This window comes from Canis lupus, chromosome 30, assembly GCF_011100685.1.
Source record: "Canis lupus familiaris isolate Mischka breed German Shepherd chromosome 30, alternate assembly UU_Cfam_GSD_1.0, whole genome shotgun sequence".
Lineage (NCBI taxonomy): Eukaryota > Metazoa > Chordata > Mammalia > Carnivora > Canidae > Canis > Canis lupus.
In genome coordinates, this window is record NC_049251.1 from 9591605 (window position 1) to 9616611 (window position 25007).

Genomic DNA, 25007 nt, shown 5'->3' on the forward strand with positions numbered 1-25007 from the left:
CAGAAGACAGAGCATAGATCATAAACACTATAAATAATAAATTAAATGGAGTATGAAAGAGGAATAGCGTGGCTATCACATTAACATCATCACTATAGGAGTATTATCGTGACCAAACAAGAAATTTACTTCCTAGGGATCTACTGACATCCTCTACATATGGAACGACATGAATGAGCCTTCTGTCTTTAGAGGGCCAGAGCTAACCATGCAGAAGAATGCCGTTCATCATGGCAACTGGGAGCACAGGGAACTTCACAACATCTATGGTTTTTATCAGGTAAGATATCCATAAAGAAGCCACTTGACCCATGTGCCCTACCTTTTGGGTTGACAGTCATTTGTAATAGCCATTCTGTATTGTTCATTTCTCTTAGTGTGACTTTCCTGACAACTGCAATGGATCTTTTCAGGTTGTAGCCAATATGGGACTTATTATTTCTTCTTTTGTACCTTTTCTTTCTCTAATGAACTTGGTGAATTACAGATATTGTGAGATTAATGATAATATAGAAGCATCTTCCTTGACAGGCATCATTAATAAATGGCATTGGATACCTCAAAACTTTTTTTGGTGTAATGTATAAATACATAAATGAAGGCAGTTAAAACAAATGTTTTGAAATTTAACAAATGTCTAAATATAGCAAGTCTTACATTCATACCAGGGGAATAAGATTTAGAACACAGATACAGAATTTCAATAAATTTTTAAATGTAGAAAGCCTTAATTACTTAGCCTTCTCATTAGAAGGTAGTAGAATTGTCTTCCATTTGTCAGTCACATCCCAAACACTTGTCAGACATCCGCCCTAATTGATATCCATGGTTCTTTGTTATTTTCATCCTGTAACTATGTTCCTACGGCCTCCCACCAATTGGCATACTTTCCAGTGGGAGCTGCTGGCTACATATAGCACAGTTCAGATAGTATGTGGTTCCTTCTTTAAAAGCCTCTTGCTATAACTGCAAACTACTTTAAAGAATTTTCTATGTTGGCCAGTGACAGTCACTTGACCTCTCTGGATCTCAGTTTTTTTCATCAATGAAAACAATCCATCTCAGAGCTTGTCCTATGATTATAAGAGAAAATCTTTTTTTTTTTTTTTTTTTTTTAGATTTTATTTATTCATAAGAGACACACAGAGAGAGGCAGAGACATAGGCAGAGGGAGAAGCAGGCTCCATGCAGGGAGCCCAATGTGGTACTCAATCCTGGGACTCGATCCCAGGACTCTGGGATCAGGCCCTGAGGCAAAGGCAGACACTGAACCACTGGGCCACCCAGGCCATAAGAGAACATCTTATAAAATGCCTAGCAATAGTAATCATTGAATATGTTAGCTTATTATTTACTATTTTCATTTCTATTTTAATCAAAGTTTTCCACTCTTATTAGGGGAATTTCATTACATCATGAAAATTATTTGGTGGATTTGGTTGATTCATTTTTCTATTTTCCATTTTACATTCCCACCACCATTTACTATTTACTTCTTACATGTCCAGTAGCTTATTAGGGACATCTGCACAATGCCCTAATCTAACCATCCCTTTGAAAATGTTCTCCTTTGCATTTTAGCACATGGCTACTGCAGAAGGACTGATACAACGATCTGAGGGGAAGGAGAGACCCTTTGTTCTTACTCGTTCTTTCTTTGCTGGATCACAAAAGTATGGTGAGGAATGACTCATATGATCAGACTTAAAAACACAAGTTAGCAACCTGCCTTTTTTTTTTTTTTTAAACATTTATGGTATATGTTGCTACTATGTTGATCCCTTCCTCTTCAGTGGCAGATGGGCAGGCCTTGGATTGTAGCAAGTGACATGCCCTGAAATATCCCTTTTGTCCTGTGAGACAGACAGAATACATCAATTTTAATAAAGTTTAGTTACTTATTTCCTCTTTGAAGAAATGGCCACTTAAGTTGCTGGGAAAATGGCTTCAGAGTATCTCAGTCTGCTGGGAGGGTCATCTCTAATTCTGTTTGTTTGATTTATCTAAACCAGGGAAAATATACTTCTTAGACATTCCTTCAACCACCTGTTGAACCACTTAGCAATATGGCTTAAAATAGACCTGGCTGTTGCTTGTGGCCAGGGGTCATCTATAACTGGATTCAGTTTACTAGCTAATTCACCTTAACCACCTTCCACTGGGAAGGCTATTTTAAGTCTCCTGGCCTTGCACAAATAACTAGGAGCTTAGGTCCTAGTTTGAAGAATGCAGCCTTTACTGTATCATAGACATTATTAGGCTTCTTCAGCCCTGAAAACCAGCCTCTGTGGCATTCTACAAAAGGCCAAAATACTGTTATATCAGGCAAAGATTCATTTACAGAGATGCTCACCATAGCATTAATTCCTGAAATAAAAAAAAGAAAGAAAATCCAAATAAAGGAATATTTATAAAAGGATGGTATACCCATATGACATTATAAGACTATTTAAAATAGTAACCTCAAAAAAAAATAAAAATAAAATAGTAATCTCAGTGATTACAAGTTGATGATGAAATCTATTTATAAGCTCTGCCATTTTATAATGGTAAAATACCATTAGGACTCTCTATTGTATTATTTGGGAATAAAAAGGCTATGTGTCCCTGTAAACACATTAGATGAGACGTACATACAGAAGAGCCAAAGAGCAAAAGTCCTAAACAAAGTGATTTCCAGCAGAGATTTTGCATGTGTTATTTTTAAATTTTTCCTCAATACATATATGTATGTAATTATTTTACTAGTAAAAAAAATTTAATAAAAAGATAAAATAGTTGTAATTGCATGAGCAAATGTTTGTGACATCATAATAAATGGGAAAAAAGCAGAATGTTTACATGTTTTTGTAGTATATTATCACAATTGTGTTTTAAACAATATAGAAAGGGATGCTTGGGTGGTTCAGTGGTTGAGCATCTGCTTTCGGCTCAGGACGTGATCCCGGTGTCTTGTGATCAAATCCCATATCAGGTTCACTCCAGGGAGTGTGCTTTTCCCTCTGCCTATGTCTCTGTCTCTCTCTCTCTGTGTCGCTCATGAATAAATAAATAAAATCTTTTTTTAAAAAATAAAAAATATAGATAGCAATCTAAATCAATAAGTTTAGTACCTTCGTGATCAGTGATTTTTAAGTTTTCTATTTACCTAAGTCTCTTTTCCATATTCTCTACAAGTGTCATTTTTAGTCACTAAAAAAGTCAAGTATTTTTAATGAAAACTTTTAAGTAGCAGCTAAAAAGAATGATAAAAAGATATGCATACTAAGTAATCTGATCCCTTAAATATCAGCCTACTGCCTAGCCTTCAGTACTCTCTGTGAAACTATCAGCCTGCCCCAAAGTGTACTAAGTGAGGCATTGCAGAGAACACTACTGTGTCAAGTCTTATGCTTAGACCCATAGGCAGAGACCGCTTGTGACTGAACAACCATATGGGAGATCAACATATCAGCATGCTTTTACATGAACTTTCTTTCTTGATGAGAATGCCACCATGTCAATTTCAAAAACCATTTTATCTCATTTGAAGTCAAGGAGAAATTATTAGAATACCTTTAAAAAAAAACAGTCCCTTGAAAAGATTTATCTTTGCTTGCCACATAACAGCCTAAAATTTCTATGGAAGATTAAAACAAAAATAGCTACCAAAGCTATTTTGGTAGAAGAGAGACAAAATGCTTCAGAACTAATCTAGATTTAGTAAAATAAGATTTTTTTCTTTTGTGGATCTCCTTAGTGGTTTATAATCTGTCCTCATAAACTCTTCCCACGTATACAATGGTCAAGAGCAGTGGCTTTCAAGTCAGACTGCCTGAGTTCAATCCTGCCTCTACCATATAGTAACTGTGTTACTTGGGGTTAAATAATGTTTACCTGTTAGGATTGTGATGATTAAGTAGGCTATTACAAGCAAAGTAGAATCACCCAGCTCAGTAAGGGCTTGATAAATGTTAACTTTTGTTCTTGCTACTGTTATTATGTCTCCTTTATAAAGTTTGTACCACTCCTCTTAAATTATAGAGGATTTTTGTTGTTGTTATTGTTGTTGTTGTTGTTGTTGTTTGGAGAAGGGATGGAGAAATAGGCATATAAATCAATGGAACAAAATAAAGAATCCAGAAAGAGTCCAACACACATATGATCAATCAATTAATAAGGAACAGAGTTGCCAAGTCAATTCAATTTTTTCAATAAATGGATTTTTTTCAATAAATGGTGTCAGAACACTGAGTATGGATGACAGAGGGGCAGCGTAGGAAAAGAACCTTGACTCTTAACCTCTCACCACACACAAAAAGTAATTCAAAATGGAACATAAACCTACACTATAAAAGCTAAAACAAACAGAAAACCTCTAAAAGGGAACATAAAAAAATATTTGTGACTCAAATAGACAAGATTTCTTGGGTAGAAAACAAAAAGAATGAACCATAAAAGGGGAAAAAATGCTGACTTGGAGTTCATCAAAATTAAAAAACCTCAAAAAAAATTAAAAACCTCTACCGTTTCAAAGATATTAAAAAAGTGAAAGTCAAGCCACAGAGAAAATATCTGCAATATACATATATGTCAAAGAACTTGTATCCAAAATATATAACTTTTACAGTTATATAATAAAAAGACAAATACTTTTAAAAATAAGCAAAATATTTGAATATACACTTTACAAAAGACATATGAATAATCAATAAATACGTGAAAAGATGTTCATCATTAGTCTGTAGAGAAATACAAATTAAAACCCAGAGAGACACCACTGCACATCCATTACAGTAGCTAGAATTAAAAAGACGGACACTACCAAGTGTTGTCAAGAATGTACAGCAACTGAAATTGTCATGTATTGATAATGTAAAAGCAGTACAACCACTATGCCAAACAGTTTGGAATTTTAAAATGTTCAACATACACTGAACACAGATCCAGCAATTCCACACCCAAGAGAAATGAAAAACATATGTCATGCAAAGATTTATACACAAATATTTATAGCAGCTTCATTCATAATAGCCCAAATTTAGAAAGAATTCAAATGTCCGGGATCCCTGGGTGGCGCAGCGGTTTAGCGCCTGCCTTTGGCCCAGGGCGTGATCCTGGAGACCCAGGGTCGAATCCCATGTCAGGCTCCCGGTGCACGGAGCCTGCTTCTTCCTCTGCCTGTGTCTCTGCCTGTCTCTCTCACTGTGTGCCTATCATAAATAAATAAAAAATAAAAAAAAATGTCCATCAATAGGTGAGTGGATAAACAACTCAATAATAGATCCATACTATGGAATACTAGTCATCAAATAAAAAGGAATAAACTACAACATTATGCTGAGCAAAAAAAGCTAAAACACAAAATAGTATGTATGTTTCCATTTATATGAAATTTTAGAAAAGACATATAGAATGACAACAAAGAAGCCCACGTAGTCTTTTACAATTATGGAAATCGTTCTGTACCCTGCTTGTGGTGCCAGTTACAGCTTTCAAAACTCATCAAACTCTTCACTTAAAATAGGTACATTTATTGTATGTAAGTTATATTTCAGTAAAGTTGATTTTTTTAATGTTTCCTAAAATCAGGCTGGAGTTATACTTCAAAAATAAATGCCATTTCAGAATATTCTCACAAAATGTTTTGTGGATTTTAAGAACTTCTTCACATTAGATTAATATATTTTCATTGTAGAAACCAGAATTTGTATATTTTAAGGTCAGAAAGAAATGCTTTCCTTAATATTAATTTGTCTATTTCAAATAAGCAATCTCTGAAATTGAGTGCATGGGCTGATTTGTGATTTTTTTTCCATACCTTGTTACTGGTGATCCAAGGTGCTGTGTGGACGGGCGACAACACAGCAGAATGGAGCTACCTGAAAATTTCTATCCCTATGTTACTCACCCTCAGCATTACTGGGATCTCTTTTTGTGGAGGTAAGATGATATCCTCAGGCTTGAAGTGAGAGAAAAATAAAAAGCAAGGGTGTTTCTCTGTCAAGGCTGGTCACAAATGTGACCTCATGAGCGGTTTGGGGCAGGGATAACTGGGAATAAGAAAATGAGGAAAGTGAAGGGACACTTCCAAGCAGTTTGTATCTTGTCTGAAATGAGGACATGAAGTAAAGTTATCAGAGAGCCCAAGTGCTTCTTTCCCTCTTTCTCTGATTCCTCCTTAGATGGTCTTGAGAATTGAGTCTCTCTTCCTGAAACATACCTTTTCTTCTTCAAAATGAGAAAAATGGAGGGTACAAAGAATTGAGCAAATCAAAAATCAGCCTCACAGAAATGCTTTTTACTCAGCAGGTTTAAGATTCTATGACATAATTTAACTTAAAAAAAAAAAAAGATACACTCTCAGGAAAGATAAATTTAGTTATAATAGGATTCCCTGATGGGCTGCCTTCCCAAAATCCTAGTAATTCTCTGCAGATGAGAAATCTCAATATGGAGGGTGCACAGCATGACTAGTTCCAGCTGTTCCTTGTTTTCTGTAGGAATAGAAGTTAATGTCACTCTTTGATAGATGTGTTTCTTACAGCATTGATCCCCATACCAAGAATATGTCTCCTGCTTAAGGACTAAGCACACAATTATACCTAAATCTCTAATTCTGATCGTCTGTTTTTCTTTAGTTCTACAATTTTTATCTTGCTTGAGCTGTTGCTTTAGAAGGAAATCAATTGCCAACCGCCCTCACCCCACCACTAAACACAGAGTTATTGAGTCAGGTCAACATTTTGCAATTTCTGGGTTTGGAAACATACAGAAATGTTGATCTTGTAGTAAAACCTCTGACTTTGGCTTTGGATAAGAAAAGAGGATTCAAAGAGAATATTGTCAGATCCTCAAACAGGCTGAGTTTTCAAATGTGTGCTCCCTAATTTCAGTCCACAGTTTCATCCTGGCATTTTGAGTGCACATACAGCAAGTATATTTGTCCTGTCAGGCTACAAGCCCTTATTTTACCTGTGTGCAACATTTGTTAGAAGCCTGGTTGCCTCATTAGGCCTCTCTCTGACTGACTAATCAGCTGATGTAGGCGGCTTCATCGGGAATCCAGAGGCTGAGCTGCTAGTGCGATGGTACCAGGCTGGAGCCTACCAGCCCTTCTTCCGTGGCCATGCTACCATGAAGACCAAGCGGCGAGAACCCTGGCTCTTTGGGGAGGAGTACACTCGGCTCATCCGGGAAGCCATCAGGCAGCGCTATGCCCTCCTGCCCTATTGGTATTTTCTCTTCTACTGCGCACATGTGGCTGCTGAACCAGTCATGAGGTAAATAGGCTTCATGGGTTGGGGGCCCCAGCAGCTAACCTATACCAGAAAACCCCCTAGCCCTTGGGGAACAAAGTAATTACACAGTGATTTCAAGAGAAAAGCCACATGTTTAATCAAGTGTCCTCACAACTGTGAGCAGGGTCAAGAAGTTGAGGTCACAGAAAAGCCAGATTCCCTGCTACTTTGTGATTCAAGTGTTAATATTTGATAAGAGACAGAAATAGAGATTTTTCAAAGAAAAAAGAAGTGACTATAACTGAATTCACTATTTAACTTCACAATCATCCTCTCATGAAGAACAATTTATTCTGCCTGTCTTAGACTCTATCTTACCTTTAGGGCTAAACATTCCAAGTTTGAGATGAACTTTTTTCCCAGGATATAAATTATATTCTGATTTTGTTTTGGAGGCAGGATGTGAAAAACCAACTTTCTAAGTTAGAGAATGATAGAGAGACACATATACATCAAGGCTTCCAGATCAGCAGTTCCTAAGCCTGGCTCGACTAGAATCACCTGAGGAAGCTTCTTAAAATTATAGATTCCAAGGTCACATCTCCAGACCTACTAGGCATCTCCTTGGGTAGGTCTCAGGATCTAGATTTGTTAGAAGTTTCCCTGATGATTCTAGACATCAGCCATATTGAAAGACTACTGCTTTGTTACTCTTCAGTAGGAAAAGGATATATATTATTACAAAGGCTAGTGAATAAAAATAAGTTTCTCTTACTAAATATCCTTTACTCACAGGGTTGAAAAAAATATTAGAACCATTAAGTTGAAATCCAGATGCACAGATATTGACGATTTTATTATCTTTATGAGCCCAAATACCTCCTGGATAGTTGTGTAAAACAGTATAATAAACATACAAAAACCACACAATAGTTTCTCAATACTTCAAAAATGTTTCCTGCTTGAAAACAAGTAAAACCAGTTCTTTTCATTTAAATAGATAATGATTAAGGATGCATGAAAGGCAGTGACAGCATGAAAACTGTGGCACAAATTTCACATCATTATAAAATACAGTTTTACAAACATTAAATTGGTCCATATTGAGTATGTTCGGCATTTGGACTTGCATGCATACCTCTCTGATTCTGCCTTCAGAATAGTATTTAGTACTCAACAATCAGAAGGAAAAACTGTAGGTCCTAGAATTCTCAATCTTTCATTGGAACATTTCAGCGAGTAGATAGATCCCTCACATTAGAAAAATATATAGTAATCCTAGCAATTGCTCATAAAATTTCAAATCATTAAAAGAGTCTTGGCTCTTTGGCTTTTCCAATTTGAGTAGTTATAAAGCTGAAAATATAACTGATTTAATAGTAATAAAACATCTAATGATGTAGAAGTAAGAATTTTTTTTTTCTTTCCCCAGGCCTCTGTGGATAGAGTTCCCAGAGGAATTAGACACTTTTGGTGTGGAAGATGAATACATGCTGGGTGAGCATTTCTTGCTTAATTTTCATTATGATAAATACTCTATGTTTCTGTTTTATTTCCTGTTTAAGAGCACTAAAAAAAAAAAAAAAACTATCAAAACAAAAAAAAATAAAAGAAATTCTGGCATTAAGATTTTTAGTATATTAGTGGAATGATAGCGCTATTCTGTGGTCATGTAGCACTTCTCATATTGTTAACTTCCTATAAACCCATTCTATTTGTGAGTGCAATTCAAGATTCCTGTTCTGGATCCACTCCTGAGTCTTCTGATACCACTATAGGGAATGGAAGTACAAGACAGTGAACCAGATGGTTACAGCAGTAAAAACTCGAGCATTTACTTCATATGCAAAATAGGGTTGTTGGTTGTGTTTTTGTTGGCCTCTTCTTTAATAAAGGTTAACCAGATTATGGAAGTTTATCATTTTAGGACTAGGATTCATGAAACGAGGCTTAACAGAGAGTAGCCCAAAAGGTGCATCCTGTTTCTAACAAGCAGGAATCCTAAAATATAAAAAACCTAGTGCCTAGTGCTACATCTCCACTTATTCTTGGGTCTCAGTTTAAATAGCTACTTCCTTCCTCTTATTACATAACTTTCATTCCATTTTGTGCCTTTCCTTTTTGGTATTTGTCCTAATTTGTAATTACTTGTTTAATATCCATTTTTACTGACTGCAAACTCCACGAGGACGGGAGCATTGTTTTATATGCCACTAACTCTCCAGAGCCTAGCGTAATACCTGGCACTCATCAGGAACTCAGTAAATATTTGTACAATTAAAGAGTGAATGCATAAATGGATGAAATTTACGTACGCATAGTGACAGAGTCAAAACAAAATTAATGATCTGGATTACCTTTAAGAGAATTACAGCCTTCTTGGGGATCCCTGGGTGGCTCAGCGGTTTAGCGCCTGCCTTTGGCCCAGGGTGTGATCCTGGAGTCCCGGGATCGAGTCCTACGTTGGGCTCCCGGCATGGAGCCTGCTTCTCCCTCTGCCTGTGTCTCTGCCTCTCTCTCTAAGTCTATCATAAATAAATAAATAAATCTTTAAAAAAAGAGAGAATTACAGCCTTCCTAGTGATAACTGCCCATGGATATACTCCTATCCATTCTGACCACAGTTCTGGATAACAGTTATAGGCTTAGCATTTTCAAAGTCACAGCAAACAATGATGCACCTGGAGAAATGTGATGGCTCTTTCAGACTCTTGGCATACTAGCAGCTATGAACAAATGAGACTGTAATAGACTGTGGCAGGTTCCCTTATTGTCCTAATATGCCATAAGGAATTTAATAATAAGTAACAATATAGTCACCATTTTGAGCACCAGTCCCCTTTCTAACAATGTATCGCTATGATGAATCATTGGTTCAGCTCACCAAGGTCTCTACTTTCACCAAGATCATAGTTGAGTGGTCTCTAAAACCACAAAAGCACTCAAAGGAGAAGGATGTTGTCAGACCTCTTAGAATGATTTTCAACTTTATTTCTTCTGTTTTTCAGGAAGCGCTTTATTGGTTCATCCAGTCACAGAACCAAAAGCCACCACAGTTGATGTGTTCCTGCCAGGATCAAATGAGGTAAGCATAAATGATGAACAGCCATGTATCTTACATGTTTCATATCTTCCTCTTTCATTCTGATGAATTAGCCTGTTAGGAAATAGATTGCCTTATGTAGTTGTGAAGACAGCCTAAATGACTATAGTAACTGAAGATTCTTGTAAGTCATGACCTTGGAGGTCAAGAAACTTAATGGAACTAACAGTGAGGAGAAAGATGAATAGATGATAGCACCAAGGAGGGTCAGAATAGTTCTTTACCTTCATATTTGGACTTGTGTAAGTGATTCCTAGTAAACACACTGAAGCTTTGAGTAGGAAGAAATCTTTAGTCTACTAAGAGCTATCAGTCTCTGGGAGGAAGCATAAGTAAGAAGAGACTTTGCTCTTTGGTTCTGGCTCTAACTAAATCTTAAATTTTTGGTACCAAAAACTGGTCTCCAGACACTTGCCAAAGTGGGTAAAAAGTAACAATGGTGACTTTCCTTTATGCTCCTCTAGCCTCCCAACTTTTTTATTGGTTGTCATCATTGATTTTATTACTGGATAAAATATCATCCTGCACTGCTGGAGCCCTAGGCACTGAACCCAGGCAGGGCACAGGGAAGAGGTATGATTAGTCCACGGGCTGCAGAGCAGAGAGCCATGAGTACAGCAATAGCCTCCAGAGACAGACCAAGGATATATTGCAAAGGGGACAGGAGAAGAGGCAGAGCAAAAATTTGGGGCACCAGACCAGGGAAAGAGGGTATGGTATGGAGATCAAGGAAGAAACAAACCCTGGAGAGAGTCCTTGAGCATGGGTGCATTACCACAGGCTTCTGCAGGCAGAGGGATGAGGGGTGACAGTTACCAAACTGACATGAGACCTCCATATCAAGATATTCCTGGACTGACTCTGGGAAACAGTATGGAGTTTCCTCAAAAAGTTAAAAATAGAACTATCCTATGACCCAGCAATGGCACTAGTAGGTATTTACCCAAAAGATACAAACACAGTGATTTGAAGGGACACATGCACCCCAATGTTTATAGCAGCAACATCCAGAATAGCCAAACTAGGGGAAAAGTCCAAATGTCCGACAACTAATGCATGGATAAAGACATGGTATATATATTCCTATATATATATAGGAATATTACTCGACCATCAAAAAGAATGAAATCTTGCCATTTGCAACAACGTGGATGGAGCCAAGGTGTATTATACTAAGTGAAATAAGTCAGTCAGAGAAAGACTATTACCATATGATTTCAATCACAGGTGCAATTAATTTAAGAGCTAAAACAGGTGAACATATGGGATAGGAAAAAAAAAGAGAGGGAAACAAACCATAAAAGACTCTTAACTATAGAGAACAAACTGAGGGTCAGTGGAGGGAGGTGGAGGGGATGATGGGCTAAATGGGTGATGGGCAGGGGACCTTGGTATATTCATATAGCACCAGAGGATTTACCCTGTACATGTTACCTTTTATTCTAATTAGTTCTGGAAATGGTAAACAGGTAATCCCAAAACGTTATTTACGTCCATTTTTTTTTTCTTTTACCTTTCACTCCCACTACTCTTTATCTAAAGCTACTCGAATTTGTCAAAGAAAGACATTATAAGAGGGGCACCTGGGTAGCTCAGTAATTGAGCATCTGTCTTCGGCTCAGGTCATGATCCTGGGGTCCTGGGATCGAGTCCCACATAGGACTCCCCACAGGGTGCCTGCTTCTCCCTCTACCTGTGTCTCTGCCTCTCTCTCTGTGTCTCTCATGAATCAATAAATCTTAAAAAAAATCCCTCATAAACACAGGCACAGAAATCCTTGACAAAACATTAGCAAATTGGATCCAGCTGAGGATAATACATGGAGACAAGGTAGGGTCGATCATGTTGAATCAAGGGTTCACCAGAGCAGACCATGGTCAGGTCACAGCCCTCTCACATTCACCGCCAGACAGGACAGCTCTAGAAAGGATGTGGTAATCCCAGGACGTGACCTTAAGAAATAGACTCTGTGGCTGCCAGAAATTATACAGAGCTAAAAGAGAGAAAAAGAGGTTTTTGTTTCCATACTGCTGCTGCTGGTGTCTTAAGGAGTTATCCTATCAAATTCCTTTGGAGGAACTTCTTGGTACTTCACGGACAAAACCCCCCTCAATGAGGATCCCAGATAAGAATTTAAACTTCAGGGCAGCCCGGGTGGCTCAGTGGTTTAGTGCAGCCTTCGGCCCAGGGCCTGATCCTGGAGACCTGGGATCGAGTCCCACGTCAGGCTCCCTGCATGAAGCCTGCTTCTCCCTCTGCCTGTGTCTCTGCCTCTCTCTCTCTCTCTCTCTCTCTCTCTCTCTCTCTGTGTGTGTGTGTGTGTGTGTGTGTGTGTCTCATGAATAAAAATAAATAAAATCTTAAAAAAAAAAAAAAAAGAATTTTAACTTCACTGGGACACCTGAGTGGCTCAGCGGTTGGGCATCTGCCTTCGGCTCAGTGCATGATCCTAGAGTCCTGGGATTGAGTCCCACATCAGGCTCCTGCGGGGAGCCTGCTTCTCCCTCTGCCTCTCTCTCTCCCTGTCTCTCATGAATAAATAAATGAATCTTTAAAAAAAAAAAAAAAAAAAAAAAAAGGATTTTGAACTTCATGCCTGAATTGCACTCTGCTAAAAGATGACACTATAGTAGCAATCCAAGTTACCATTTGTCTTTCTCCAAGATCTGTTTCCTTCTTAGACACTTTCCTTTTCTCCCACCTCATTTATAATTTAGTTGCTCACAATGTGCTTTTCTTTTTTGTTGTTGCTTTGTCTTTCTTCCATCATCTTTTTTACTCTTAACACATTAAGCTTCTAGACTGTAAAATCCAGACAGTAAAATCCATGAGGGCAGGTACTCTGTCTTTCTGTCCACTCGTGTGCCTAGCAGTGCTGGGCATGTGGTAGGCAGATGGACAAATGGACAAATGAATGGCCTTTTAGTGAACTTAATCCATCACAGTACCAGGGTAGTCCTTTGGGATCTTCTTAAAAGCATATGTTCTTGCTAACTTCCACTCAAGAATTTTTTTTAATTATACTTATTTTAGCTTCCTGGTTATTTGAAATCCAGATAAATGTTTTACTGAATAATGAAATTGTGAGCAGAGTTGTTCCTATACTCTTTTCATTAGGGTCTGTTCCTTTTCAGGTCTGGTATGACTCTAAAACATTTGCTCATTGGGAAGGAGCATGTACTGTGAAGATCCCGGTAGCCTTAGACACTGTAAGTTATTTTCAAGCTGTTATTTTTACCTGTTGTGCTGTATCAGTCTGCATAGGCTGCCATCATAAAATACCCCAGACTGGGTGGCTTACCCAACAGAAGTTTATTTCTCACGGTTCTGAGGCTAGATGTTCCAGATTAAGGTGCCAACAATTCAGTTCCTCGTGAGGACTCTTCCTGGCATATAGACAGCCACCTTCTTGCTGTGTCCTCACACAGCAGAGGAAGTGAGTGAGCTCTCTTAGGTCCCCACTTGTAGACACTAATCCTATCAGATCAGGGCCCCACTTTCTGACTTCACTTAACCTTAATTACCTCTTTACAGGCTCTATCTCCAAATACAATACAGTCACATTGGTGGTTGGGACTTCAACACATGACTTGGAGGGGGACACAAACATTCAGTCTAACACATGTGCCTACATAGAAAGAACCAATCACATTAGTGTTCTGCATAACAACACATAGGGCGAAAGACAAAAAGTAGATGAAGGGCTGCATGGGGCTGGGGCTGGGAGAGGGCTTGAGAGCAATGGTGCTCTAATGCTAACTGCTAATGAGTATGAGGATTCTTTTTGGGATGATGAAGATGTTTTAAATTGATTGTGGTGACAGGTGCATGACTCTCAATATACTAAGACATTTCATTGTACACCTTAAGTGGGTGAATTGTATGGTATATGAATTGTACAACGAAGCATATAAAAGTGTGAGAAAAAAGTATCAACGTTTAGCCTGATTTCACAGTAGGAGACATACTAAGAAAAATAGAAACGCTGAAAACAGAGTAAAGATGGTGGTCAGCACACACACCATACAGAATGTCCTTCTATAGGGCCAAGTCACAAAACATGATTTCCATTGTAACCCTGGCCCTCTACGTCCAGGGGAAGGCTGTCAGTTCTGATGTTAGAGTTAAGGGGGCCTGTCCAGACTGAACTCGTGAAGGGACGTTTGCTCTTGCAGCCAGATCACAACCACTACAGGCCCAAAGTGGTGCTAAAATTAATAAAGATACATTGATGTTATTTTTTAAAGCTGTTATCAGTAATATTAACTCTTAATAATAAAATGATGTCAGATGTCAACTTTCAGATCTAAAAGAGACCTGAACATTCATCTACTCCAACTCCTCATGCTTACAGGTGAAGAAACTGAGTTCAGGGAAATTCAACTACTTGTCCAGGGCTGTGGCTAGATTGTGGCAGAGCTAAGACCCCAGATCAGCTGGGCAGCATCCCACTTCTGAGCCCATTCTGTACTAATTTACTACCTCTGTCATTGGGAAAAAAGAAAAGAAGAAGCGATTGGTTGATGAGGAGGAGATAAATGTGCTTTATTCTTGCTGTCAGGCAGAGGGTGGACGTCTTAACTACTCTGCCTTCACTCCCAACTTCATTTATATTCTTGTACTTTTCTCCCTCTTGTACTTTACCTAGAGCGAAGTACAAGCCCTCATGTGATCCAAAGAGTTTCCTTACAGGGGATTGTACGGGGAGGCAGGAAATTTACTGGGCTTTCTTTGCTGGGAATGCCATTCCAGAAGAATTAGATATGGGCCATGCCTGTAACCCTGTGGTGAAAGTCACTTTAAGTGTGTTTGGTGGCTTCTATAATAAAAGTTTCACAGATTTACTCTCAAAATTTTTCCATCATCCTGGTGATCCAGGGAAGCAGGGAGCAGGAAGGGCATAGACCATATAGTAAGGACAGTCATCTCCCCAAAACCAAAAAAAAATGTAATATTTCATATGCACATGTACATACATGTGAGCCTACTTATATAGGCACAAAAACTCACTCCTTAGCAGGGCGCTAGAAATAAACACATGTATTACGTTGACAAGAAATTAAAAATACAAAATAGGAACTGCAAATAGGATAGGCAAAATAGATAATAAATTGATGAAAGGTGAGAAGTTTCCCTAATAATTTTAAAATGGACCATTTTTAGTGTTCGAACTCTTTTCCTTTTAATGCCATGACTTCCATATTTTCCATCTCTGCTCACAAATGTATTTCATCTTTGAGTCTATACTTCTAAAGCATGTGAGTCTTATACGACAAAATATTTTTAGAGTCTACATTGAAATTGCCTTATACAAATACTCCTTTCCTGAGAGTATTGTTTTGTTGTAGATACCGGTATTTCAGCGAGGTGGAAGTATAGTACCAATAAAGACAACTATAGGAAAATCCACAGGCTACATGTCTGATTCCCCGTATGGACTCCGGGTGGCCCTCAGTACTAAGGTATTTGGAAAATGTTACCTTTACACATCTCATTCGTTACTACTTTTTTTTTTTTTCTATTCGTTACAACTTTATCTCTTTACAGGAATAGTGGCCTTTTGAGTATGTGACACTATGTAAAAATGATAAACCCCAATTATGGGATGAGTGCCTCTGATGTTTTTCTAGAAATCAAAGTTTTAAATCATTCCTGAGTCATTGTCCCACTTGTCTGACTTTCTTGGAATTGTTCTTAAGAGAATTCTGAGAACTAGAAATGACAGAAGTTGCCACTGGGGCACCGTGACCCTTGGTACTCTGAAGTTTGGCATTACCACCGAACTGCATGCCCATTGGGCCTAGTCAGCCTACCACATATATTAGCCCTAAAACTCAGTTGCCTGTAACTATGCAACATTTCAGGAACACCAACCCCACACAATGACTTCTGCTCTCATCAGATGGCTCAAACAACTAATATCTTCTGGGGTAAAAGCCTAGAAGGATCCAGAATTTGTATGTCCTTTTTAGAATATCTTTTGACCCAAATAAAACCTATAGCAGATTCCTTTCCTATCCATTTGCCCACCTATAATACCAACACAAATTCTTACTCTTCCACAGGACTAACCACAAATTCATACTCCTACACAAATATTATAAGATAATTAAGCTTTCTTTTCCATCTGTTTCACTTAGACATGTCTTCTTGGGCCAAACCATGAGCCTTAGATCATGGAATAAATTCAAGAGACTCAAGGCCCGTAGCACATCAAGCATTATCAATTAACAGTAAACTGCCATATAGAGTGCTGTGACATTGTCTGACATGCCAAAGGGGTCCTACTGAAAGGAAATGGGAACTAGATACCATTCTCTAAATGGAGGGTTTCTAAAGATAGCTGATCTCATCCATTATATACTAAATCTCTTTAGTTTTAGTTCCATTCTATGAACTTTTCTTTTTTATGAACTTTTCTTGACCTGTCATCACATTCTAGGTTAGTATATTCAAAGAAGCCACCTATGCCACTCACCATATTTTGTAGTTTAAATCTTTTTCAACAAGGTCTAACACTGTGTTCCTCTTATATGACTTCGTTATTCATATTATTTCACTGATGGATGATTAATATATATATTTGTATGACTACATTGTACAATTTGAATATTAAGCTTTGTTTAATAAATTTTTTCACAAATTTTTAATCCCTTTAGTGGGTGACATTCTTTTCCTAGTAAGCTATTACATAACACATCCTCTATCTATGATTCACTTCCCAGGGTTCTGCCATGGGTGAATTCTACCTTGACGATGGCCATTCATTCCAATATCTCCACCAGAAGCAATTCTTGCACAGGAAGTTTTCATTCTTGGCAGGTGTTTTGATCAACAGGTAATGACAGCTAAAAAGCTGTGTGTTTTCTTAAATAATTTATGCTATCCTCAAAAGCACAGCTGATATTTTAACATGCTAACTTCAAAATTACAGTGATCTCAGATTAAAGAAATTAAGGAGGAAGACCATTTGTGGAGTATCTTTTTTTCAGCTTCACTAAGGTATAATTGACAACTAAAATTGTAATATATCTGAAGTATACAACATTTTGATGATTTTGCTATCAGTATATGCTGTAAAAGGATTCCCACAATCAACATCAAGTTAATTAACTCATCCATCACCTCACATATTTGCTGTGTGTGTGTGTGTGTGTGTACACTTAAGTTCTACTCAGTTGACAAATTAAAGTTATACGATATAGTATTGTCAACTATGGTCACCATCTTATACATTAGATTCTCAGATTTAGGGCACCTGGGTGGCTCAGTTGGTTAGAGCTTCTGCCTTCAACTCAGGTCCCAGGGTCCTGGGGTCAAGCCCCACATCGGGCTCCCTGATCAATCGGAAGCCTGCTTCTCTCTCTCCTGCTGCCCTGCTTGTGTTCTTCCTGCCAAATACATAAATAAAATCTTAAAAATATATATATTCTCAGATTTTATTCATCTTATAACGGAAAGTTTGTCCCCTTTCACCAGCCTCTCCCTATTTCCACTTGCAAATAGAAATGATTTTACTTCTTCCTTTCCAATTTATTTCTTTTTCTTGCCTAATTACTCTGGCTAAGATGTCCAATACTATGTTGAATAAATATGGTGAAAAGTGAACATCTTTTTCTTGTTTCTGATTTTGTTTCAGCTTTTCCCATTGAATACAGCTGTAGGCTTATCATATACAGCTTTCATTACGTTGAGGTATATTCTTTCTTTTTTTGAGAAAGTGAGAGAAAGGACACGAGCAGGGTAGGAAGGGGCAGAGGGAGAGAGAGAATCTTTTTTTTTTTTTTTTGAGAGAGAGAGAGAATCTTAAGCAGGCTCCATACTGAGCATAGAGCCTGATGCAGGGCTTGATCTCATGACCCTGAGATCATGACCTGAGCCAAAATCAAGAGTTGGATACTTAACTGACTGAGCCACAGGCTCCCTGAGGTACATTCTTTCTATACATAATTTGTGGAGAGTTTTTATCATGAAAGGCTGTTGAATTTTGTCAAATGCTTTTCCTATATCTACTGAAATAATATTATTTTTATCTTTTTTTGTTAATGTAATGTATCATATTTACTGATTTGCCTATGTTGAAGCATCTCTGTATCCCAGGAATAAATCCCACTTGGTCATGGTGTATGATACTTTGTTGAGGAGTTCTACATCTGTGTTCATCAAAGATATTGGCCTATAATTTTCTTTTCTTATAGTGTCCTTGCTAGCTTTAGTATCAGGGTAATGCTGCCCTCATAAGATGAATTTGGAAGTGTTCTGTTTTTTGGAAGAATTCAAAAAGAATTGATATTCTTTAAATGTTTGATAGAATTCAACAGTGAAGCCATCTGGTCCTGGACTTTTCTTTGTTGGCAGTGTTTGTATTTATGAATTCAATATTCTTACTGGTAATTGGTCTATTCAGATTTTCTATTTCTTTATGATTCACTATTGGCAGATTGTATGTTCTAGCAATTTATCCATTTCTTCTAGCTTATCCCATTTATTGACGTGTAATTATTCATAGTAGTTTCCTATGATCCCTAGTATTTTTGAGGTATCAAATATAACATCTCCTCCTTCATTTCTCATTTTATTTATTTATTTATTTATTTATTTATTTATTTATTTATTTATTTATTTATATTCCAGTGTAGTTAATATACTGGAAAATTAACATGTTAGTTTTCTGATTTTATTTATTTGAGTACTCTTTCTTTTTTTGTTGGTGAATCTAGCTAAAGATTTGCCTGTATTGTTTATTTTTTCAAAAAACTAGCTCTTGAGCAGCCTGGGTGGCTCAGTGGTTTGGCACCTGCCTTTGGTGCAGGGCGTGATCCTGGACACCTGGGATTGAGTCCTACATCGGACTCCCTGCATGGAGCCTGCTTCTCCCTCTGCCTGTGTCTCTGCCTCTCTCTGTATCTTTCATTAATAAATAAATAAAAATATTTAAAAGAAAAAACTAGCTCTTAGTTTCATTGATCTTTCCTATTGATCATTTTAGCCTCTGTTCCATTTATTTTCACTCTGATTTTTGTTATTTCCTTCCTCCTACTAACTTTGGGCTTAGCTTGTTCTTTCTATAGTTTCTTGAGGTGTAAAATTAGGTTATTTAAAATCTTTTTCTTAATGTAGGCATTTATTGCTATAAACTCCCCTCTTAGAATTGCTTTCACTGTATCCTGTAAGTTTTGGTATATTGTGTTTCCATTTTATTCTGCCTAAGGTATTTTATTTCCCTTTTGATTTCTTGTTTGACCCATTGGTTATTTAGGAACATATTATTTAATCTCCATATATTTGTGAATTTTCCAGTTTTCTTGTAATTGATATCTACTGTTCTACCATTATGGTCAGAAAAGATGCTTGATATCATTTCAGTCTTTAAATCTGCTAAGACTTGGTTTTATTCTAACATATGGTCTGTCTTGGAGAATGTTCCATGTATGCTTAAGAACAATATGTATCTTCTGCTGTTGAATGGAATATTCTCTATATATCTATTAAGTCTATCTGGCCTAACATGTAGTTTAAGTTCATGTTTTCCTTATTGATTTTCTGTGTGGATGATCTATCCATTGTTGGAAGTGGAGTATTAAAGTCCCCTGCTATCATTGTATTGCTGTCTATTTCAACCTTCATATCTGCTAATATTTGCTTTATATATTTAGGTGCTCTGATACTGGGTGCATAAATATTTTAAAATGTTATAACCTCTTAGTGAGTTGATCCATTATATAACAATTTTTGTTGTCTTATTACAGTTTTTGGCATAAAGTCTGTTTTGTCTGATATAAATATTAGCTACCCCTGGTTTTTTTTTTTTTTTTTTTTTGGTCTCCATTTGCATGAAATATCATTTTCCATCCCTTCACTCTCAGTCTGTATGTGTCCTTAAAGCTGAAATGGGTCTCTTATAGATAGCATATAGTTAGGTCTTGACTGTTTAACCATTCAGCAACTCGGCCTCTATTGATTAGAGTCTTTAGTTTAAATAAACTTAGAATAATTATTGAGAGGTTGTGTGGGGGCTCATACCTCAGATGGGGGCCCTAAAACTGGGGCAATAGGAGTGTGATCCAAACCTTTTACTCTTCAGGAAGAAGTTAGTAGTTCCTCTCCCAATTGTATGACACTGTCCTGGGGGGTGGGGGTTATGGTGAGAGTGTTTCAGCTTTTCCTACCTGTTTTAGTGGGGTATTTCCTCAGTCACCTGATATAGAAGAGCCACTCAGCTAGTTTCTGTATCTCTAAAAGGAAATTAATTGCTCCACATGTAGCTCCACACTCTGTGGATCCATGGGAGGAAGGCAATTCAGGGGCCTCTTATGTTTCCATCTTGGTCTGGAGTTTCCCTGAAGTATTTTTCAATCACTCCATGAACCAACCTTCCTTATTGTCTCCATCTTCCTTTTCTTCCCTCTCTAAAAAATAAAAAGAATTCAATTTAAGTTATGATTAATCCCATTTATCCACCCATTAAGCAATTATCTGATTTCTTAAAATCTTATTGCAGTATCCAAGTCACATTTGAGACTTCAGTGTCCTTAGATTATTTCTCTCCAAATGGCTTGTTAAAGGAAGATTGGTTTGTCTACTGGTTAGGCTGCCCTTGGCACAGGGAATCATCTGTTTCCATCTCTTCATCATAGTAAACATGACAACCATATCGTTCATGCCTCCATAGGGAAAGATGAGAGGGAAACTCACAAGGCTGGGATGTTGACATTGTAATGAGTCCAAACCCCTCTTCCTCTCCTTTTCCTAATGCCGTTTGTATCTATTCCAGTTGTGCTGACAAAAGAGGTCATTATCCTACCAAGTGTGTGGTGGAGCAGATCTTCATCCAAGGCCTCAAGAAGCAGCCATCTTCTGTGACCACCCATTCATCTGGTGAGGAAACAGGTCATTTGGTTTTATAAACATGGGAGTTTCTGCAGCAAAGAGATGATTAGTCCTAAAACTGATTGACTAATTGCACTTAGTCAGTTGCACCCTACACTTTCTTATGGAGATCAAATATACTGGTATCTAGAGGAAGCAAGGCCATCGTGCTTCTCATCAACTGGCCTTTCTGCAAACTGTAAGCTATTAATATTTTTCTAAGGGAAATTACTTGGGGCTTGAAATAACATTGTAGCTTCTCTGAATATATTTTTAACTGTAGATATCTGAAGCCCCAGAGAATCCTACCCATGTTTATGGAGTTTCCTAAAGGGATATATTCTTTCTTACCTACTGAATTTCTTGGGTAAATCACTTTGTTCCTTACAATTTCTTTTCAACCAATATTGCACTCAAAATGATGGAATGTTTAATGTTTAAAAAATTCATGGAAATCCATGGGTAAAAGTGCTACTAAATTGGATTCTCCTAAGTAGAGTTTAAGGTTTTATGATCAAGTCAGAAATATTTTAAATTCAAAGGAAAGATTTTCTCTCCTAGATATTCACCTAACTCTTCCTCTTATTGTCTTGATATTTAGATGGTAAAGAGGAGCCTGTGGCTTTTACATATTGTGCCAAAATGTCTACCCTGAGGCTAGAGAAGCTCTCACTGAACATCGGCACTGACTGGGAAGTCCACATCAGATGACAGTGAAGTGCACCCGTTGATGAGCACAGGAAGCAGCCTGCACTTTTACCCTTTCCCTTGACCTTTACTGATATTTGTGCTGCATGCTAATTGACTTCTCTGGCTACAAATGATCTTACATTAGTTACCAGTTTACTGGTAGATCTCAGGTTTTATATATTTTTTAAATATTTTATTTATTTATTCATGAGAGACATACACAGAGAGAGAGAGAGAGAGGCAGAGACATAGGCAGAGGGAGAAGCAGGCTCCATGCAGCAAGTCCTGGGTCAATGGCAGGCACTAAACCATGAACCACCCCGGGATACCCCTGGGTTTTACATTTTTAGAGGTACTAGTAATACTCTTTGTGTCAAATACTACTTCTTCTCCTAGATGCAAGTAGCCCCAAGACATTTATAGAGTTCATTGATCTGCTGCTGCTTCTTGGACCATGGCGCTGTGATACACACTGTGGCCCAATGAGTAGCTTATCTTTGAGCATAACTGGATGGGTTTATTTGTTGTTCTTTTTTTTTCTTTAAGTGAACTCTGCCCCCAATGTGAGGCTCAAACTCACAACCTTGAGATCAAGAGTCATATGCTGGGACACCTGGGTGGCTCAGCGGTTGAGCATCTGCCTTCAGCCCAGGGCGTGATCCTGGAGTCCCGGATCGAGTCCCACATCGGGCTCCCTGCATGGAGCCTGCTTCTTTCTCCCTCTGCCTCTCTCTGTCTCTCATGAATAAATAAATAAAATATTTAAAAAAAAACAAAAAAAGTCATATGCTTTACCAAATGAGCCTGCCAGGCACCTCTGGATGGGTCTGTTACATGTGATATGTGGGCCAAACCCACCTTGTGTGGCCCATTTGTGGAAGCTTGCCTCAGGCCAAGCGGCAGAGTCAGGCTGACTATAGCTGCTGAATTGCTTAAGGCCTGTCTCCAATAGACAGCAACCTTTGGTACCCCCTCCCCCCCCCCCCCCAGTTATCTTTCACTCACTTAGATGTGAGTAAAACAACCCTTTTCTGCTTGCACTGCATACACTGCAGAGATAGGAAGTTAATATCCCCTAAAGATTGACTTAGAAGCACAAAGGATTCTTTTCCCTGTCATGCTCTTTGGGCTTCACAGTTCCTAATTAATCTCCTTAAAATTACAATTTATCTTAGTTATTTTCATTAAATACTGTTTACTAATCACAGAATATTTGTAACATAAGTAAGCTATAGCTTACAGTTAATATAATTAAATGAATACCCATATACCCAATACCAAACTTCAGAAATAGAACAGAAGGCTGGGATAAGGGGATCCCTGGATGGCTCAGTGGTTTAGTGCCTGCCTTTGGCCCAGGGCATGGTCCTGGAGTCCTGGGATCGAGTCCCACATCGGGGTCCCTGCATGGAGCCTGTTTCTCTCTCTGCCTGTGTCTTTGCCTCTCTCTCAATCTGTCTCTCATGAATAAATAAATAAAATCTTAAAAAAAAAAGAAAAAAAAGGCTGGGATAAGGGTAAGTGAGGTACTTGCCTTGGGCAAAAAGTTTAAGGGGGTACGGAAAAAATGCAATCATCAAAATGAATAATATTTTAATATGGTATTTTTTTAATCAAAATTAATGCAAAAAATAATTCCTGAAGAACAAAATATCAACATTTTATTTTTTTAAGATCTTATTTATTGGGATCCCTGGGTGACGCAGCGGTTTGGCACCTGCCTTTGGCCCAGGGCGCGATCCTGGAGACCCGGGATCGAGTCCCATGTCGGGCTCCCGGTGCATGGAGCCTGCTTCTCCCTCTGCCTGTGTCTCTGCCTCTCTCTCTCTCTCTCCCTCTCTCTGTGACTATCATAAATAAATAAAAAAAAAAAAGATTTATTTATTCATGAGAGACACAGAGAGAGAGAGAGAGAGAGAGAGAGAGAGAGAGAGGTAGAGACACAGGCTGAGGGAGGAGCAGGCTCCATGCAGGGAGCCCAACACGGGACTCAATCCTGGGTCTCCAGGATCATGCCCGGGCTGAAGGCTGCACTAAACCGCTGAGCCACTGGGGCTGCCCAAAATATCAACATTTTAAATAAAGACATGATCAGTATTACTGAGTTTTCCTTTTCCCTCAGGCTCTGGTATGGTTTGGGCATGGTCTAGAACATTACAACACACCAGTTCCTTAGAATGCTTGCTGCTCTGGAGCTGCCTGTGACTCCCTGCTGCCTGCTACCACTGCTGTGAGGCAGCCTCATGTCCTCAGCACTCCTAAACCAATGCACATTTCCATGTTTCCTTCCTTAAGCAACTTGCCAACTGTCACCTCTGTGCCTTCTGTTCCCTGGGCCCCATATCCACTGCCTTCCCCCATCTGTGGAGATCTTACCATCCATTCAGGCCCCAGTCAAATGCCACTTTTCCATTAAGCGTTTCTAGCTAGCCCAACACCCCCATGCCAGTGCACCCATGAGCAGTGATTTTGCCCATTTCTGAAAAGTTGTTCCAGTGTGTTCTACTTAGCATTCTCAGGGATAGTCCCTTAGTATTTCAATCCTGTCTGTCTTGTCCCCCAGCTAGATTGTATGTTCCTTAAGAGCATGTTATATTTGTCTTCTGTCTGCCAGAGCAGCATTACACTTAGCTTTCAGTAACTATTGGCTACAAGTGGTTAACTGATGGATTTGATTGATTAAAAAATGAGAATTGCATATATTAGTTTCGGATTTACTTTATTTATTTATTTGTTTGTTTATTTATTTATTTATTTATTTTAAGATTTTATTTATTTATTCATGAGACACTGAGAGAGAGAGGCAGAGACACAGGCAGAGGGAGAAACAGGCTCCATGCAGGAAGCCCGATGTGGGACTCGATCCCAGGTCTCCAGGATCACACCCTGGGCTAAAGGTGGCACTAAACCGCTGAGCCACCTGGGCTGCCCTGGACTTACTTTTTTAAAAAAAGATTTATTTATTTATTCATGAGAGATACAGACTGAGAGAGAGAGGCCAAGACACAAGCAGAGGAAGAAACAGGCTCCTTGCAGGGAGTCCGATGCGGGACTTAAATCCCGGATTTCTGGAGCCACCCAAGTGTCCCAGATTTACTTTTTTTGACAAGACTCTTCCCTCTAGA

At 38.3% G+C, this 25007-nt stretch overlaps 1 protein-coding gene across 5 annotated transcripts in view; it reads left to right on the forward strand.

Moving 5' to 3' along the window:
- Positions 1-25007, forward strand: part of GANC (glucosidase alpha, neutral C) — a 75286-nt gene that overhangs the window by 43661 nt on the left and 6618 nt on the right. For 4 of the 5 annotated variants that reach the window (XM_038580156.1, XM_038580155.1, XM_038580153.1 and 1 more), the window contains 11 exons: positions 137-280; positions 1582-1678; positions 5821-5922; positions 7019-7262; positions 8653-8717; positions 10229-10305; positions 13458-13532; positions 15672-15785; positions 17049-17161; positions 21098-21201; positions 21794-22524. In XM_038580156.1, coding sequence (XP_038436084.1) covers positions 137-280; positions 1582-1678; positions 5821-5922; positions 7019-7262; positions 8653-8717; positions 10229-10305; positions 13458-13532; positions 15672-15785; positions 17049-17161; positions 21098-21201; positions 21794-21903 — 1245 coding nt within the window. In that variant the 3' untranslated portion in view covers positions 21904-22524. Of the gene's footprint in view, positions 1-136; positions 281-1581; positions 1679-5820; positions 5923-7018; positions 7263-8652; positions 8718-10228; positions 10306-13457; positions 13533-15671; positions 15786-17048; positions 17162-21097; positions 21202-21793; positions 22525-25007 lie in introns of those variants that run through there. The other variant, XM_038580154.1, reaches the window with a different exon arrangement.